General features: G+C 45.9%; 1 protein-coding gene across 7 annotated transcripts in view; it reads left to right on the forward strand.

Moving 5' to 3' along the window:
- The window catches only part of RGS3 (regulator of G-protein signaling 3), a 167,865-nt gene that overhangs the window by 98,765 nt on the left and 50,633 nt on the right, over positions 1-18,467 (forward strand). For all 7 annotated transcript variants that reach the window (XM_019540558.1, XM_019540557.1, XM_019540559.1 and 4 more), the window contains one exon: positions 12,343-12,465. In XM_019540558.1, the coding sequence (XP_019396103.1) occupies positions 12,343-12,465 (123 nt within the window). The remainder of the gene's footprint in view (positions 1-12,342; positions 12,466-18,467) is intronic.

Here is an 18,467-nt window from a genome sequence, read left to right on the forward strand (position 1 = left end):
CCCCCAATACTTTGCATGTCTGCCTAGACTGTAAGCTGGTTGGGGCAGGAAGTGTCTGCCCTGTGTATTTGTGTAGCACCTCACCCAATGGCAGCCTCAAGCTCAGTTGCAGCTTCTAGACAATACTACAATAGAAATAAATAATACAAATATTTTTGTGGCCCAGGGGTTTTTGAACTGTTGCTAGTTTTATTTCCAAGTGAGGAACCATGTGCACGTTCACATGAGTCAGTGGGGGAAATACAGCCTTTGTCTAAGATGCATTTTGAAATCCAACACTCCATTTGAGAAGGTTGAGGGCCCATAAACAGGAACGTTTTAAGGTGGAGTTAATGTCAGAGGGTTTTTTTGGTTTCTTTTTCAAGTTGTAATGAAATGCAGAGTGGTCGTCTTTTCCTGGATTTGAATGTCACTGCAAATCTATCTCATGGCTCTGGCCCATGACAGCCAGGAGCATCAGCTATAGTCAACATGTCATGGTTGCATGGAAGTCTTGCTCTTCCATTGACATTACATACTCTCAGTGCTTTCAAAAGTGCCTTCTGTAAAGGATTTGGAAATTCCTTGTTCTTCCTGACTTCTCTATTCTGAGTTATGTCTATCCTTGCTATTTCCACATATACTAACCCATAATTGCTGAAAATCAAGGGAATGCTTTCAGCCTTGCAGTAAATCCTGTTTTATGGCTCATCATCCAGCAGGGGCTGCTTATGTATTGAACAAGGAAGGCCAGTGGCCTACATAAACAACGATGACATCACCCTTGCAGTGCTACTCCTCCCTTTGACAGACCGGGTGTATTGCTGCCCACAGCCAGCACCTCATCAGCTTTGCCATAAAGAGCAGCAGTAGGGAGAGGAAAGGATTAAAAAAAAAGGTTTAAAAATGGCTTTACAAATGCCTGTGAACAGATAGGGTGCTCAGGAGTGGGGGAGACAAGTGAAACCTCATGCACTTTCCATCTTCAGTGTTCAAACAGTTTTGCAGAAAGGGGAAATTCCTTTTTTACAGAAGGGAAACTGAGGCACAAAGAGAGAAAGGAGGTTACCCACCATCACATCTATGTGTCAGTAGCAGAGCCAGAAATAGTGCAGCTGAGTCCTGACTCCCACTCATGTGCTCTGAGTCAGTAGATTCATAGCAAGGTCACAAAGGTGACAGGGTGCTAGGGAAGCTAGTGCAGCTGTTGACAGCACTGAATGATTTGCGTGTGGCTAAAAGCACAAGCCTGCAAGAAATGACAACTGAATTTTAGGGACAGCTCTGTTGCTGACTGGTGGGTGACCCTGAGCAAGCCACTCAAACTCACTGGGTGCTGGTATGGCCTTAATCCTTATCTACCTCCTGCAAGTGCAGAAGTTGGTGGGGCTCAGAGCACTGGGCTGTGTGGTTGGGATTTTTGGGTGCACCACATTATACATACGCAGCCTGGTTTTTAACAGTAAGAAGGGCACAGGGGAGCTCCAGGGTCAAATGGGGGAGCGGTGGGAAGGGCTTTTCCCACCTGAACTGCAAAAAAAAGATCTATGCACAGTAGACCAACTGTCAGTAACGTTTTTGGGCAGAGTGCCAAAAAAATTGCAGAGTCTATGTGTAAGGTGGTGGTGTGCCGGGGGTGAATGGCTGGGGAGCTATCCTTCTTGTGGCAGTGCAGCCCTGGCTCCGTCTCTGCCATCTGTGGACCCCAGTATAGCTCCTTGTAGCCTCCCGGCTGATTGCCCTAGCCAGCCTCGCCTCTGGGCAGGCCCCTGCTGTCTTCCTTGGAGCCCAGGCTACTTGCAGTAGATGTTGGGGAGGCTACAAGCAGATATACCAGGGTCCATGGAGCGCATGCCCAGCTTGTTGCTAGTGGCATGTGCATGCGTGCCTTGGGATGGATAGGAGGGAAGGAGCCAGGGCTGCACTGTCACAACAAGGATTGGGCTCCTTGCAGGTCCCCTGCCATCTGCCCTGAGGGCCTGCATGCCAAGCAAAATGTCATCACTTGCCACGGTCTGGCACGCACGCTGTGGGGTTGCTGATCCTTTCAGTGAATATCATCATAATCAACCCGTCTTCTTTTTTTTCACATTCTCTGATCAGCAATGAAATATCAGCTCCAGTTGATATGTTAGGTATCACCACTGAGCTTAGTTAACACCCTTCTAGTATGAGTAGGTGCAGGGCTTGTCTCAGAGCTATTATTGTAGGCTGGCTGGAGATGCAGGCAGGCATCACTGCAGCATTTTTAAGATGATATTCACACTTACAAAGGCTGGAGACTTATTCTTTGGTTAAACAAAAACTAAAATCCTGGAGAACAAAACAGCAGCCTCCAATAGAAACTCCTCTATTATTGGATGCCCGCCTCCCAAGCCAGCCTATCCTGACTCTGAGAGGTGCTGTCCCAGTTGTCCTAGTATTTTCTTTGGTAAATAGCTGGGCCTTCCAGGTGTGTAAGTTCCCTTTTTGTCTGCACACAAAGTTGATCTTTCCTTCTGTCTATGGGAACAGAATTTGGTTCCCTCTGCCAAGAGAGCTTTCCAGCTGAGATGGCCCCCAGGTTAGAGCAGGTCAGCGAGGCAGCAGTCGCAGCTTGTGACAGGAGTGTGCCCAGTAGCCTAGTGGAAGAGAGATTTGTGTGAGGTATAGGAAATGGCTGTTAGTTAGATTTATGGGCACCTACCTGGAACAGTGCTTTGGGTCACCCATGCACAGCAGCTAGCACTTGCTGGCAGATGTCTCCTGTCAGTGAATCCTGCACTGGTTCAACTATTCCCAGCCCAAAATAAGCAGTTGTATGCTGTTGGGTGGTTCCCCTAGACTCTGCCGTGACTCATCTTTCATGTCCAGTTACCTCTGTGGGACGATGCAGCTGGATTCATCTCTGTCACTGAAGTAGCACCTCTCCACCTCTTCCTCCTCTTTTCCACTGAATGGTCATTACATCACAAAGTGAACTGAGGCCTGTGGTAGCTATAGCAGGAAGGAAATGTCAAACGAGATGCGATCTACAAAGAAGAACAAAAAGTCTTTCTGTTTATCTAAGATGAGTAAAGAAAACCAGGAGGGCTTTGAGTCGTATCAGTAACAGAGCTGTGTGACTAGCAGCTGTACCCTCTGCTATGTAGGAGGTGTGCTGCTGTGTGGAGGAAGGTGGCCTTGATGGATCTTGGTGTTGGCAGGAAGTCTTGTTCTAGGAGGTAATCTGTGTCAGTAGCAGACATTATATTTTGCAGCGAGGAATGCAGGTATGTCTGGGAGGGATGATGAAAGTGATTGGGTGTGTCTATACATGCATTTATGAGCACCTAAACTTAAGGTGCATTTGGCTAATGTGCATTAAGGCAATTTAGGCCTGTCTACATGTGCACATGCTAAGGCACATTAATGTGGTTGTGCAGACTGACTTGGGACTGAGACTAAACTTAGTCCCAAGTCAGTCAACGTACACAGCATTAATGCATCTTAGTGCATCCACACATGCATTAAGGTGTTTTAGCTATTTGCACCTAAATTTGATACCTGCTTTTGCAGGTATCAAATTTAGGCACAAATAGCTTGAAATTTGCCATTTTTAAGGCGCGTTAAGGGTGTGCATGTGTAGACCTGTACTCTTAGTGTGCCTTAAAAATGGTTAGTGTGCCTTAAATCAGCACGTGTAGATGTGCCCAGTGTCCCAATGACTTATGGAACAACCATTACTGTGGCATATAAGCACACTGGGACCTCAAGCTGAATGGGTGTACAGTGGTTTAGGTATCTGAAGTAGCTGTTGGTGGAAACTCTCATATCATTGTTTATTATCTGCTTGTCTTCTGTAATGAAACCTATCATTGTTTTAATAGCTCAGTAAGTAGAGAGGGATTCCTTCATGCACTCTCACTCTGAGACAAACATTTCCCTTTGAGGTCTAATTAATGATCTGTAGGGGATGATGTTACATCATCCTGTAGATGATATATGAATACATTCTGGGGGGTTTTTTCACCAGGAGTGTAAGAGATTTAGTAACAGAATCTAGTGTGTTGTGGATATTGGAAATACCCTTACAAAATGGAAATTCTGAAGTTCAGAGAAAACTGAAGTGTAATAGAAAAGCTGCCTTCAGTCATCCTGTTTAATTGCACACAAATAAACCACTCAACTTTCTTTGAAAGGGATCTTGACTACAATGCTTATTTATAGGAATCTTCCATCTTGACAGGGAATCATTTTGTTTATTAGCTGTTTGGGACACAGACTGCACCTTCTGATGTGTTTATACAGGGCATAGCAAAGGTTTGGTCCCAGTCCTGATTGGGGCCTCTGCAATATCACTGCAAAACAACGATAGATAAAGGTTTGCACAGGAATGTGAGAGGAAGGAAAGGAAAACTGTTCACACTGTTATCGTGAAATGTGTTAATTTTCAAATCACATTGAACTGACCCGAAATGAAATAGTTGTGTAAAATTTTCCAGTGGAAAATTAAATGGAAGATTATCCACAAAATCAAAATCTAGCTATGAATAATTACAGTTTTTGGAAACTGCCTTTTGGTTGGAAAATCTTTCCTACAGAAAAACATTTCAGTGGGAATTCCTGACCATTTCTAATTAACACATTTAAATTATTGGGTGTATCTTTAATACTGGCAGTAGCTGCTTGATTGTGTATTCAATGGGAGCTCCTCTGCTTAAGTTCCCCATGCTGCATCTTTGTACTGGTGATGCTAGTGCCCAGCCTCTCCAGGCACAAGGGTTCACAAAGGTGTATCCAAATATATCCTTACACAGAAAGAGTCCAGTTGTTTCCTGGCTGTTGGGCAAATTCCAAGTAGCCCCCGACCAGAGGAGTTATTTACACTTTATGTCAGCCAAACAGATCAGTGTTTGGCCCCAGCATGAACCACGGATAGGTTTATTTTGCAAATGAATCGGAATTGAGTCTTTTTAATATATATTTTTAGACTTGCTTAGATCTGTGTTCAGCTTTATTATTAAATTTATTTTAAAATATATTTGTGTATTTTATTTATTTATTTTAAAATAAAAGGTAACTTGTATTTACTAAATACATAAGTTGTTATAAGTAATCATGGCAAGTTTTCATCAAGGACAGTTGAAGCACACTCATGCTCTGTTTTGTTACCAAACAAATGCTGAATGATTGTTATCTAACCGGAATTATTAACATAGTGAGTACTAGTCCCCCATCTAATATAAATTGGCATAAATCTCTGGTTTTTAGTGGAGTTACACTATGAGAAAATCTGGCCCCTAAAGCACATGCTTCAAAAGATCAGGAGTTCTACATCTCATGCCCTGATGAAAGTGGCATTATCACCTCTGGTTATAGCAGTGCTGGGGAAGAACAGAGATCAGAGAACCAGTTACTTCTTTCCTAGGATGAAACATTGGGAATAATGGGATTGTTCACCTTAGAGGGGAGACATGTGAGCAGCAACATGCAAAGAGACATTGGAGGTTAAACAGTGGCTACTTTAGTTAGGTATTTTGAAACCAACTGGTCCAAATAACTTCTCTTCAGGATTTTTTAAAGTGCTAACTCAGGGGCTCTGTGGAGCATTATTGCTGATTTTCAGTAATTGCTGGAACATTGGGGAAGCTCTAGAGGACTGGAAAAAAGTTAATGCACTAATATTTAAAGAGGGCAAACAGGATGGCCTATGTAATTATAGGACTGACATTGATCATGGGCAAAATAATGGAACAGCTGATATGGGACTTCATTAATACAGAATTAAGGGAGGGTAATATAATTACTACCAGTCATCGTGGGATTATGGAAAATATATCCTTTCAGACCAACTTGATATCTTTTTTTTAACGAGATAACAACTTTGGTTGATAAAAGTAATAACACTGATGTAATATATTTAGATTTCCATATAGCATTTAACTAGATAAGGCATGACATTTTGATTAAGAAACTCGAATCTTACAATATCAACATGTCATAGATTAAACAAATTAAAACCTGGATAACTGATAGCCAGACTGTAATTGTAAATGGGGAATCACCACTGAGCATGTGTTTTTTCTAACAGGGTCCTGTGAGGATTAGTTCTTAGCCCATGCTATTTAGCATATTATCAGTGGCTTTGAAGAAGACATAAAATCGTTACTGATAAAGGTTGCACGTGACTCAAATGCAAGGTGATAAATAATATGGAGGACAGGTCACTGGCATAGAGTGATCTAGACTGCTAGGTGATGTGGTTAAAAGAAAACATTTTTCTGTTTGGCAAAATATAAGGTCCAGCATCTATGGACAAAGAATTGTTGGCTGTGGTTACAGGATGGGGAGCTGGGGAGGAGTGACTGAGGAACAGGCATAGTGTTGATAGGCAGTCGTCTGAATGTTCTTGTTCTGATCCTGTGGCCCAAAGGGCTAATTTGATCCTTAGATGTAGAAACTAGGCAATGCTGAATAGGAACAGAGAGGTTGTTTTTAGCTTCGTCCTCTGCCCAAGGGGATCTGAGCCCACTTCTCCCACTCCCTAGGAAAACACCTTAACCATAAGAACATAAAACTTGCTATTTACTGGGTCAGACCATAGGTCCATTTTACGCAGTATCCTGTGTCGCACAGGGGCTGAAAGGGGAAGTGAACTGAGTATGACCAGGTTTTTTTCTACTGTTCCTCTCTCACTTGCAGCCTCCAGCATTTAAGGTCCAGGAAGTCCTAATTCAGAGGCTGTATCCATAATTCTCATGCTCAATAGCTACTGATTCACCTTTCCTCCAAGAATTTGTCCAGTCTTTTTTTTTAATCTGCTGGAACTGCCAGCTTCCACAACATCTGGTGGCGGAGTCCTAACTTTACTTACACGCTGTGTAAGAACAAAAACCCCCCTAGTTTTAAACTTACTACCCAGTAGTTTTATTTTGTGACCCCTAGTTCTTGTATTGTACAAGATAATATATAATAAATCCCTATTTACTTTCTCTTCACCACTTAGTATTTTGTAAATCCTTATCAACCCCCCCACAAACATCTGTTTTCTGATGTGAATAGACCTAGCCTCTATTCTCTCCTCATATGAAAGTCCTTCCATACCACTAGTCATCCTTGTTGCCCTTCTGTGTACCTCCTTTAGTTTGTCTGTATACTTTCTGAGGTGTAGGGACCAGAACTGGGCACAGTATTCAAGGTGTGGATGCACCATGGGTTTATAAAGGGGCGTGATGATACTCCATGTTCTATGGTATTTTGTAAAATTTAACAGATGTGGTGTTCTTTCTGTGATGTAGATTGAATATTTGCCTATAAAGCAAGTGCAGGTAGCTTCTTCATAGTATAGAAGAAGAGTGTGAGTACTTGTGTAGTGGACATACTGGGGGATTGCTCAAAGAGGGTAGAATTAAGGTTATATCTATGTTAACTATTCATCTGCTTGTTTTCAAAAGCTTGAGAGACCACCAGGCAGTTTTAACTTTATCCTAAAAAAGTCTGCCCCTCAAATTGGCTTCTAACTGCTCTTTTAGCTAGGCTTCCCCAGCTGTATTTTTGGCCCATCTAGTCATCCCCACCTCCAAGGTGAACCTCTCTGTCCTTCCTATTTCTGTCCTGGGTCTCCCTGGTGAGATTCCTGTAGGAGTGCCAAATGAGACCTAGCTGTGGTGGCGATTCTGATTCACAAGTCTTCTGCACCCACAGAGCCATCAAGAAATGTGACATTTTGGTCAGCTCAGTGCTGACCTGGATGTGACCACCGTTCCCAGTAAAATCACTTTCCATCCAGATCTGACTGCCTGCCAGTGTGCTCTTTGAGTCATTGTGGGTGGTATCTGGACAGCCATGAGTTTTGCATGTGCTGCTCCATGGCAGAGTGGTGGAGAGAATTGGCAGCTGGATCTTAGCATTTGTCTATCTCAGACTTGAGGTGGGTTGTTCCAGCCCATGATGGAAAATGTTACTAACCACTGCTTTAGGCATATGAATACTACACATTCATGAACATTTTACCTGTGCCTGCAGCAGGACTTCCCTCCAGGGGTCCTCATGATCCACTGGCCCAGCTCAGTGCAGATCTCCAGGGTCATGGAATCCCATAGCACTGGGTTTGTGCCCATGGCTGTTAGCATGTGTGCTCATGGCTCTCAGTATAACCTGGGGTTTGTGCAGTCCCACTTTCTTCCCCAGCCTTCTCTTCTGTTCAGTGGTCCTGGCACGGAAGGAGGCTCTGATGGCTAATATCAGGGGTTCATGCATCTCCCTGCATGGGTGGAGGGAGATCCAAACTTTGAGGGATGATTTAAAGGTCTGAACTATTGTTTGCTTGTCCAAACAGAGCTCCTTTCCTCAGTGGTCCCCTGGTGCTAACAGGGATGGTTGGAGCCTTGTGCTTAGCTCAGTTGGGCCCTTCCTCTCTCCAAGCATCCCCTTATGTTTCTCTGCTGCTCTGGTAACAGCCAGCCCCAGCCTGCTGGCCAGTCCTGCCTGGAGGGCTGCAGTCTCACATGAGGCAGGATCCCACGGCAGCCAGCACAGAGCACTTGCAATAACATGTTTTTCGAAAGCACTGTGTAAATAGCACAGCGCAAAGGCGACTGGCAGCTCTCCTATTGGGCACTTTATCTGGTTGCAAACGTCCCTTTCACACCATCTGCATCCTCCTTTCCCAGTTCTGTGAGATTTAAACCATGTTTTCTCTCTGCACATGTTGGCAGGGGAAGCAGTAGCCTCCCTAAATGAAAACAATAGCAGGGAGGCTGGTTCCCAGAGTGAGGCCTGGCCAAGGTAGTTGGTATTCAGTGTGCTTATCCAGGCACTGGTTCAGTGTGGAGGGAGGCAGGATCTGCTGGCTACTGGTTTCCTACTAAATCAGGTGTCCCAAGCATCTGAGTTTCATAGTTTCATGTTCTTTGTGGGCACTGAAAACCTTGGAAAACATCCTCCCCTGTTACTGCCCTTCTGCGAACAGAGGGTCTCTTATGGGGAAGAGTGGAGAAATTACATTGTATGCATGTAGATAAACTCTGGTCTAAACCCATGCTCCTATTCATCGTGGGGATTCTGGGGGAGGTGAACCATGTCTGGTGGAGCCTGTGGGCCTCAATCCACTGATACAGGACCAGACTGAGGGGACAGGCATTAGAGCCCTGTATTGGCTAATGTTTAACACTTCACATTACTACCCTCCCTCTAGATAGAGCCCAAAGCTCTTATAAGCTGGAGCCTGAGGTCCAGAGGGAGACGGAGGTACTTGGCTCCTCTGCAGATTGGATCTGCACAGGCTGTTTTCAGCACTGCCCTAGAGCTGGCTCCAGCCACCAGAGCAACATCTGGGGGCTGTATATCACATTCATTTGGTCAAAAAGATTGGGTGTTTGTGTTCTCAGATTAAATGCTACTTGAGTCCTGAAGACACAGCAGAGATTTTCGTTTCCTTTCCCCACCCCAGGCTTGGGGGGAGTGGAGGTGCAGTTTCCCATCAGTAAGTTGGTGATGGTAACATCTCTCAGGCTGCTGTTTCCATGTGGACTCTCAGGCTTGTTTGCACCCAACATGGGGGTACTTGTCTCTGAATGTCCAGTGTGGGATGGGTAAAACTGTATGCCAGACCTAATCAGATGGATGGTAGCTATAATCTAATTGGCGAGGGGGCTGTAGAGTGGGATGAGGTGAGTTCTGAATCATTCTCAGTAAAGTAGATATGAAATGCACTTGGAATCTCTTTACACCTCGCTCCAGGGGAATTGCTGCCGCTCTCTGTGGAGGGTGGAATATGCATTAGCTACAATAGCTATGTGGTCATGTGACTCCTCTCAGATACACTTACACCTATTAAGCTGTATTGATTTCCTCTAAGTCATTCACTTCTGCTGCAGCAGATCCAAGTGCAGGGGCAGAGGGTCACTTTTCTCCTTTTTTTCAGGGCATCAGTGAATGCTGCCACGTTATTTCAGAAAGTTTATTCATGTCTTATTTCAGAAAGTGTCAAAGGTTGTGTTTCATTCTGGGTACAGAACAAGCGAAGATCAAATTGGTCCAGATTAGCAGTTTGGTGGTGACTTGGTTTGGGACCCGAGTACCCAAACTTGGAGTCCTGGGTTAGGATTGGGGCATCATAGTGAATGCTGTCTCTCCAAATGATGGTCAGAGTGATCCTGGTAGGGGTCAGAAGATGGGAGACTCATCAAGATAAGAAGGAAGTGGGCAGAGAAATACTGAATGTCCCACAGCAAATAAAGGGCTGGTTCAGTTTATAAGATGTACTGAATTCTCTTCTCCAGCTCCTAGCTCATGAACAATTCATGAGCTCATGAGAAATTTAGCCATAAAAGCACATGTTGAAACTACACAGAATGGGAAAGAAAGCCCGAAGTGCCTCAGGACATTTGGCACCCAGTAGCTCATGACAGCTTCCCGCACACCTCAGCCCCTCAGGCCTTGGTGACAATCCTGCCCAAAAAGACTTCTAATAGAATCAATGTCAGCAAACCTTAACTAAAGCCCTGGCTGCTTTGCCAGCAGAAAACCATCCAGTCTTCACAGTGGGAGTTTGAATTCTTGCTTTTCTTAAAAGCCGCTGTGGTAGCTGAGTCTACAGATGACATTTTCTAAAGGTTGCTTGCAAATGGGCCTAATTGTGTTTGCACCATTATTTTATTTTGGTGACATAGAAGGCTTGAGAGAGCTTTTGTTTTCAATTCTCCTACTTGCTTTTCGTCTTAGAAATAGAAAGACCAAAGCTAATCAACCTGCAAGGTCCACTGTCATGTATACAGCTTTCCAGGAAAAAAACCCAGGGTAACTAATACTTGGTTTTCTGGCCGAAATAACCCCAAATGCAAAAGTATGCATCCAGATCTTTTTTTCATGCCTCATAAATAAGCTATAAGGGCACAAGACCAGTTTTATTTCCTTGCAGGTCAGTTTGAAGATCCTGTTTTGCAGAATTAACCACAGAATGAAATCATCCAGCCACAGCACTTATCATTGTAAAGGAAACCTTCCCAGCCCCAGCCAGGCCCCGCTTACTGCCTCACATTTAGTTTGTGGATCGAGAGGTTGTCAGTTCAGAGATTGGCAGGTGTTTGCCAAGAACAGCTTAGTAAGCTGGTTGGGTGGGAGCGGCCCCCAAGAACATCTCACAGGAAAGCGCAGAAGTTTGATTCTCAAGTGCACGTTATAAGGCACATGGGGATTGTAGCAGCTGAAACATGCCGAAGCCTGGGCCTGGGACGCAGCATGGGCTCAGCCAGGCCTCAGGGCTGCTGTGGGCAGAGGCCAGTGAAACCCCCATGTTTGGGGTGAATTCCATTGTTTCAGAGGGATCAGTTTCTCTAGGTGCAGACCGAAATAACATTTGTCTTGTAATTGGCCCCTCGAAAGTCCTCTACAGCCATGCCCAAACAGAAGAGTATAACTGCAGAGTGCTCCAATCATGTGACAGATTAACCGAGGTGAGGGGCTCCAGTCCACCCACTTCCCCAATCCAGTGTGTCTGGGCAAACCCCAGAATGGACCTCCCTCCCCTGTCTTTTCCCCCTTCCATCCTGAGATGGCACCAGAGCTGGGAGAGGCGGGGTAGAGCTAGGGGAAGAGCCTGCAGACCCACAGCCTCTCTCACTGAATTAGCTCCAGATTGGAGCTTGATTCCCCATCCTCCTGATCCAACAGCTGGGGTCTGTTGGGTTGGCATGGTCGGTCTAACCCATGATGCTTTCTGTAAAGCTCTGTGAGTTAGACCAGGGAGCTGCACTTCTGTCTGCACCTTCTGTAGTGGTTGTGCCTCTCTCATATGAACTTTGTCTTAATACCGGTACAATACAGGGTTCCAGTGACCCCTTTCTACATCTTCCTCTGGACAAAGAAGTAAAAGGGGAGAGACTTTAATTTTCCATCCTTGGCCTCTTATTATTGTAGCTTTTTTGCAGGTTAGTCCTAGCTGTAGCCCAACCCAGCCTGAGCTTGGCTGCTTTCAGTAGTTCAGGCTATGTCGTGTCATTATGTTTGCACACAGCAAAGAGCAATTTCCATCCTCTGAATTAGTTCAATAGACGCATTTCCACTGTGGTGTCACATGATGCAATATTGCTGACATTCTGTCCAGATCTTACCACACTGCTTCACTTATTGGGAGTAAAAAAATCCATCACGCCACATTACCGAAAGCCTTTCAAGCTATGTCTTGACATTCTGCCACTTCGGAACGGATTTTTCTCTTTGTTTTACTTGCTCCTGGCTCTTCAGAGCCTGAGATGATGGGGACTTGTTCAGAGTGGACTCCGCTTGTTCTTACATTCATCAACGATGGGGTTTGGGAGACAAGTGCTTTGCAGACAAAGCCAGGGCCCTGTGACATGCTGCTAATGACCTCGCTTTCTGCCTGTGTTTTCTTTACGTCAGAAGTCGGAGTGCTTATTAAGTTTGGAGGCTTACTCCCAGGAGCAGAAGAAGAGAATCTGCTGGTGTCTGGCTGAGAACATCACCAAGCAGCAGCATCCAGCAACAAATTCTGCTGAGAGCAAGGTAAGGAGCCCTTGGGCTGGCCAGCCAGGCTGACAGAGCCCCTTCGCTCTGAGCACTAGAGGCCATCTCTGCTGCAGGCACTTTTTCCACACTTCTGACAGGCTCTGAAAGCCAGATTCAGCCAGGTGAGATGTGAATGTGTGCCCAAAAACTGCTGTGTCTGCAGCCTTGTGCTGTCTCGGGAAAAGTTTATTGCATTTGCAGTCACTGAGCCCAAGTTGAGCCAGACTTTGGCAAACAGGCTACATTCCCCTGCCCCTCCTTGCCCGGGTGTCTGTATTTGGACAGCTGAGGCAGCACTGGTTTTTAACTGCTTTCCTTCAGATAATTCCTGGGCAAATTAGGAGAGAGAAATACATCCTTACAATGCACACAAGTTCAGGAGCTCTGGATCCTGATTTGAAAGGCCAAGGCTGTGGGAGCCTTGTATAGCAGCATTGTTGAGACTCTACCTTCTCCCCTGCCACAGAACAGCCATAGACATTTAGGCGGGCCCTCGTGATCTGGCCTTAGGGCCCAGAAAGGTCTTTAATGAACACTGGTTTTTTGCATGAGGTAGCAACAGTGTCTCCCTTATTAAAGAAATATGGTTTGGCTGCTGGCTTGTGAGTCCTGCAGACCGATAACCGCATGTAGAATTGGCAGGACATAGGGAGTGGTAAGCTTGCCCCATACATGGACTGTTTACATGTTTTATCTTTGCTCTGATGAGAGACCCTGTCTCTTAGGGCCTCTCTGCTGAGGATGTCAGCAAGGAGGTCTGTTAGTGGCAGAGGCATATTATAACCGGGATGCCACATCCCTCAGGAGCTGAGATCACTGCCATGTTTCAGGGTGAGCAGGGATTTGTAATCTCTTCTGTTGCTGAGTATCTCTCTCAGTGGGGATGACTCTGGGACTGATCCTAGCATTGCTCTAGGACAGAAAAAGCTCCTCCAGGCTGGCCAGGGTGGAAGCATTCAGATAATCATGCTGAGTCAGACTTACTCTAGATACCTTGGTGGTGTCTTGTCTATGTGAACACTTTTTCATGGTTCCTGTTAGTCCTAGACACAGCCTGGACAGCTGTGGTTGTGCCTTGGTGAAGTGAAGCACAAGGTTTCTCATTCTTGCTGTGATTGCTGATGAATAGTGGTGCTAAGGAACAGAATGTCTCAGCCACTTCTCTGGGCAGAGGAAATATGACATTTACTTTGCAGTGTCCCAGATTGGGTCAGTACAGACATTTCTGTGCAGGAGATGGAGCTTCTGGATTCCTTCTTCAGATGCAATAGCTTTGGGAGGTAATTTTGATTAGGAATGGAATCTATAAGAAATATAAATTACCTGGGGCAGATAGTTTCCTCCTCCTCCTCCATCAGGTTACAAAAATCTGGCTACCCCACCTTTTTACCTACTTATCTCATGGCAATTTAGCTAACTTCTGAAACAGTAAGGCATGCACTACAGTGTTTGTGACATCATATTGTGCGATTGCCAGGGAAACATAGAGTTCACCCAAAGTGGAGTTGTAACAGGGAGAAACTTGAAGTTCCCCATTATAACGTGTCTGTTGTTCTGTGGCTAATTTGAGGCCTCAGTGAGTAACTTCCACCTTACTGCATTTGAACATCATGTGTGTGGCTGAGCAGGTGATCCTCCCATGATCCTGAGTGCCTCCTGCTACCACTGTAGAGCTCAGCTCAGGAAGCTTGAACAGGCCCAGGCAATTTGCATGTGCAACCAGTATCCAGAGGGCTGTGCATGGCCTGAGAAGATGTGTGCAGCAGTGCTCAAGGGGCATGTAAGCAAGTATTGTAGTGATAAGGTATAAAATGGTCTGGTAATGAATGCATATCTGGACAAATTTTTCCATCAGAGGTAACTCTCCATATGAAGGGAGGAGTGAGGCTGAGGTGGGCATACGCTGGGTTTTGCCAGGACCGGGGAGGGAGGTGCCATCTTTGGGGGCAGGTAGTAGAGGGAATGACCTGAGAGATGCTAATAGCCAACAGAATCTCAGCCGAGAACTTCCCGACTGAAGTACTAATGAGCTATATAAATCTCCCTTCTGAGCTGTGATGACAGGCAGTTTGCTTTGGTGCTGAGGGCTGTGCTGTTGAGGGTGATATTTAAAGAGGGCATGTGTAAAAGCTCACCTACCAGGACTACTTGAGACCAATTGGTTCACTGATTTTTAGAACAAAGCATAAGGATTCACTGAGTTTTGTTGCCAGGTGAACAATGAACCTAAGGGGGTCTCATCCCCTTGTTCCTCTTCTGCTAAAATCTCTGCCTTGTCTGGTTTGGGTTCCTAGATTCATTCTGTGAGTAATCTACAGTTATTGTTTCCAGTAACTCCAGACAGCATTTTCATTAGAGAAATGGGGATGGGCATCATGCCCTGGAACAATCAGAGCTCACAAAAGACCTGTTTCAATAAACCCGGCCACAGAAAGGACTGCCTCACAGGGTTGGCACTGGGGAATTGGCACCTGCATCCCATCCCAGCCTGCCCTCAGCTTTTCACGTAACACTTGAATGCAAAGTGAGCTTGCTCTCTCTAAGCCATCTGTATATACACATGCCAGCACAAGGCAAAATGCATGGACAGGTCAGGGTGCATTGTTTCTGGTGAAATGCAATGCACTACCTCATTTCTGAATGGTAATAGGCTGTGGGAGAAGGAGGTGGTTGTGCTCATACCAAGGGAAAACTCCCCTGGTGAAGATCCAGTAGCTTTCTGGGCCTTTTGTGTAGCCAGAATAAGGATGAGATTGTGACGTTGTATCCGCTGGTCCTATGGCTTCTCCTAGCCCTCCTTCCCCTGCTCCAGGCATTTGGTTCGCACTGACCATTATTTCTGACCTGTGCTCCTGGTCCCTTGGCTCCCAGACCCCCTGTTTTAGGTAGCATTTCATTTGCTGCCGGAATAGAGTTTGCTCCCATCTAAGTGTATAGGACTGGCTTAGTTATGAAAAAAGATTAAAGGATCCAAGGATAAATTTGTGAAGGGGATACTGAAAGGGGAGTTTTGGCTGTCCAATAAAAGGTTGTGATGAGCAGAGTTATGCTCACTGTCCCTCTGTTCAGGGCTAGACTTATTGTTGCATTTGGGATCAGGAAGGAATTTCACTTCAAGGTTAAATTGGTACAGGCTGTGAGGGTTTTTCTCTTCCTCTGTAGCAGGTGCCATGGCCCTCTTTCTTGGGTCTCTTGAGAGCATTTTAACAACACTTGCAGTAGCAGGACACTGACTGCTTTACCAGTGGCAGGTTAGGGTGCTTTTGGTGTCTTTGGGCAATATGCTGTGTAGTTGTGGAGCAGGGTTGATTGTGTAGCTTAGGAATAGGTTAGACAAGGACTTGTATTAGATGGTTTGGATAAGGATGAACCTGCTTCAGACAAGGGGTTGGACTAGATGGCCTCCAGAGGCCCTTTCCATCCCTATTTCTCCATGATCCTGTGACTATTCCAGAAAGTGCAATAGGAGTCGATACTGCACCCACTTTGGTACCAGGGAACAGTAGCAGAGCAGACTAAAAGCTGAGCCTAGGTGCTCCAAGTGCACAGATGTCAGGAATGGTCTGTGCTGTTTTTTTGTCCAGCCTTCATTCTAGATATGAAAAACCTTGTAAGGAGCATCCCACTGAGTAGTGTCAGGTGCTGCACATCCCATGTACAATTGATTTCCTAGGAGCTGGGCAGCTTTATGTCACTATAGAAAAATTAGCCACTATAGCTGAGGCTTGGCCTTCATGTGGATATGCTGAGTCCCCTGGTGGCATTTTGTATCATGTTTGGTGATGTTCTCTGTATACAGAGACCCCACGCAAAGAATGGAGCCACTACAGAGAACCACTCAGAAGGGTGTAAGAGCAGCTTTCTCCTGCCTGGTACCTCTTGAGGGGGCACTTCTTGCTTTCTTTTTCCCTTTTTGCCCTATTTGACACCGCAGAATTTTACAGTGTCTGACCATGGGTGCCAGCAGTATGAGCCGAGAGACAGTGAGCCCTGGCCTGCTGGATGGTGTTGAGCCAATTACATCAGTCATTGCTCTCCATCTGGACTCTGTAGATTCTTAGGCAGGGCCTCCGTGCCAGCTTTGGGTGCCAGAGGAGCTAGGCAGAAGCCTTCTCTGCTGAGAGTTGTGTAAGGTCTGTAGGGCCTGTTGGCGGTTCTATAATGTCTGGCTGGGACTGAATGAATGAGAGGAGTGTGAATCACCCTGAGCAGGAGAACGAAATCACTAAAAATAACTGCAGTATATGGAACAGTCAGGCAGGGAGGGGTTTCGTGCTGCTTCCTGGGAGAGCTTCCCATATGCCCAACCAAGCACCAGGCCTTCTGACTCCAGCAGAAACAGCCTGCCTGCAACATGAGCTTCTTCTCCCATCCCGTGGAGCAAGAAGGGCTTTCATGGTACCTGGGTGGGCAGTGGTGGCCCTACAGCTCTCTACAAGGCTTTGTACACTCTCCTCTTCTGTTCAATCAGAGCAGCACTTGAATAGTCATGGGGATTGTTCTGGTCATTCCTGAGAGATCAGCTCTTGGGCAACCCTGTGGAGATTACTCTTACCCACAGGCCTCTCACCTCTGCCCAGCCATTGCCCTGCTTATGCAGGCAGGTGCTCTCCTCTGCCCTAACTGTAGAGGTTCTTGATGCTGCAGCCATATTCATCTTCACCTTAAGGATGTGGGTCTTACCCCATCTCAGGGCACCTCCCTTCCTTCTATGCAGGCTTTCCATTTCCCATCCTCCACCCTAGTTTCCTCTCCATCCCTGTCTCCTTACATCTTCTGTGGCTTCCCTTTTTAAAATCCAATTCAAAACAGTTCTCTTGGTTTCACAGTCTTTCTGGGGCCTCACTGGATCCCTGCTTTTTGTGTGAATCACCCAAATGCCTGCCATCTCTGAACACCTGTCCCCATCACACTTGCAAAGGCACAGCTCCCCCACTTCCTTAGCACATCCTATCCTTCTGCCTCCTGCATCCTCCTGTATATGGATACCTTGCTCTTTTGTGCCTTCCTGTGTGTGTGTCCTGCTTTCCCTGTCCCTGATTCAGCATCTGCTCCCACTTACTCAGCTGACATCCTTTGCTTGCTCCTCATGACTCTTTTTTTTGTGTGTTTGTGCAGTTTCTTCTGCTTGAATCTCACCTATCGCCTCCTGTACCCCGAGGGTATGTCTTTTCTGCTGTTGGAGGTGTGATTACAATACATCTAGACATACCCAAGTTTAGCATCACCCCAGTTAGCTGGTTGCTGGTAGCAGTTTAGTTGCAGCAACATGGATTTCAATGAAAGGCTGCTGTTGAGTACTTACCCATGGTCCTAGTTGGCTTCGTATGATCCACCCTGCAATTTGGTATCCCATAGCTACACTGTTATCAATGTGCTGCTGGCAAGATTAAAGATAGCTGGAGTATGTTTACATATGTCATAGTCTGACAGCCTGAGTCTCCCCTGGGACATGCCCCTGTGGTTCTAGTCTTGTTCTGACTTCCCTTTGTCTGAAGCCAGTGTTGTGAGATCATCACTGTTGTGACTATAACTCTGTTGTCTGGGTGTCTGTGCAGAGTTCATATATTTTATGGATTTCATAGACATTAGGACTGGAAGGGACCTCGGGAGATCATCGAGTCCAGCCTCCCGCCCAAAGGGCAGAAAGTCAGCAGGGATCATAGGATCCCAGCAAGATAAACATCCAACTTTCTCCTGAAGGTGTTCAAAGTAGGTGCTTGAACCACCTCTGTGGTTCGATAGGTGGCAGGCTATTCCAGACCTCAGGGGCTCAGACGGTAAAGAAATTCTTCCTTATGTCCAGCCTGAAATGGTCATGGAGGATTTTATGACCATTTGACCTTGTCATCCCTTGGGACGCTCTGGTGAACAAACGTTCCCCCAGATCCTGGTGAGCACCCCTGATAAACTTACAGGTGGCCACCAGATCACCCCTGAGCCTGCGCTCTTCCAGGCTGAAGAGTCCCATAGCTCTCAGCCTCTCATCGTAAGATCTG

The sequence above is a fragment of the Crocodylus porosus genome, unplaced genomic scaffold, assembly GCF_001723895.1.
Source record: "Crocodylus porosus isolate Cpor-Errol unplaced genomic scaffold, CroPor_comp1, whole genome shotgun sequence".
NCBI lineage: Eukaryota > Metazoa > Chordata > Crocodylia > Crocodylidae > Crocodylus > Crocodylus porosus.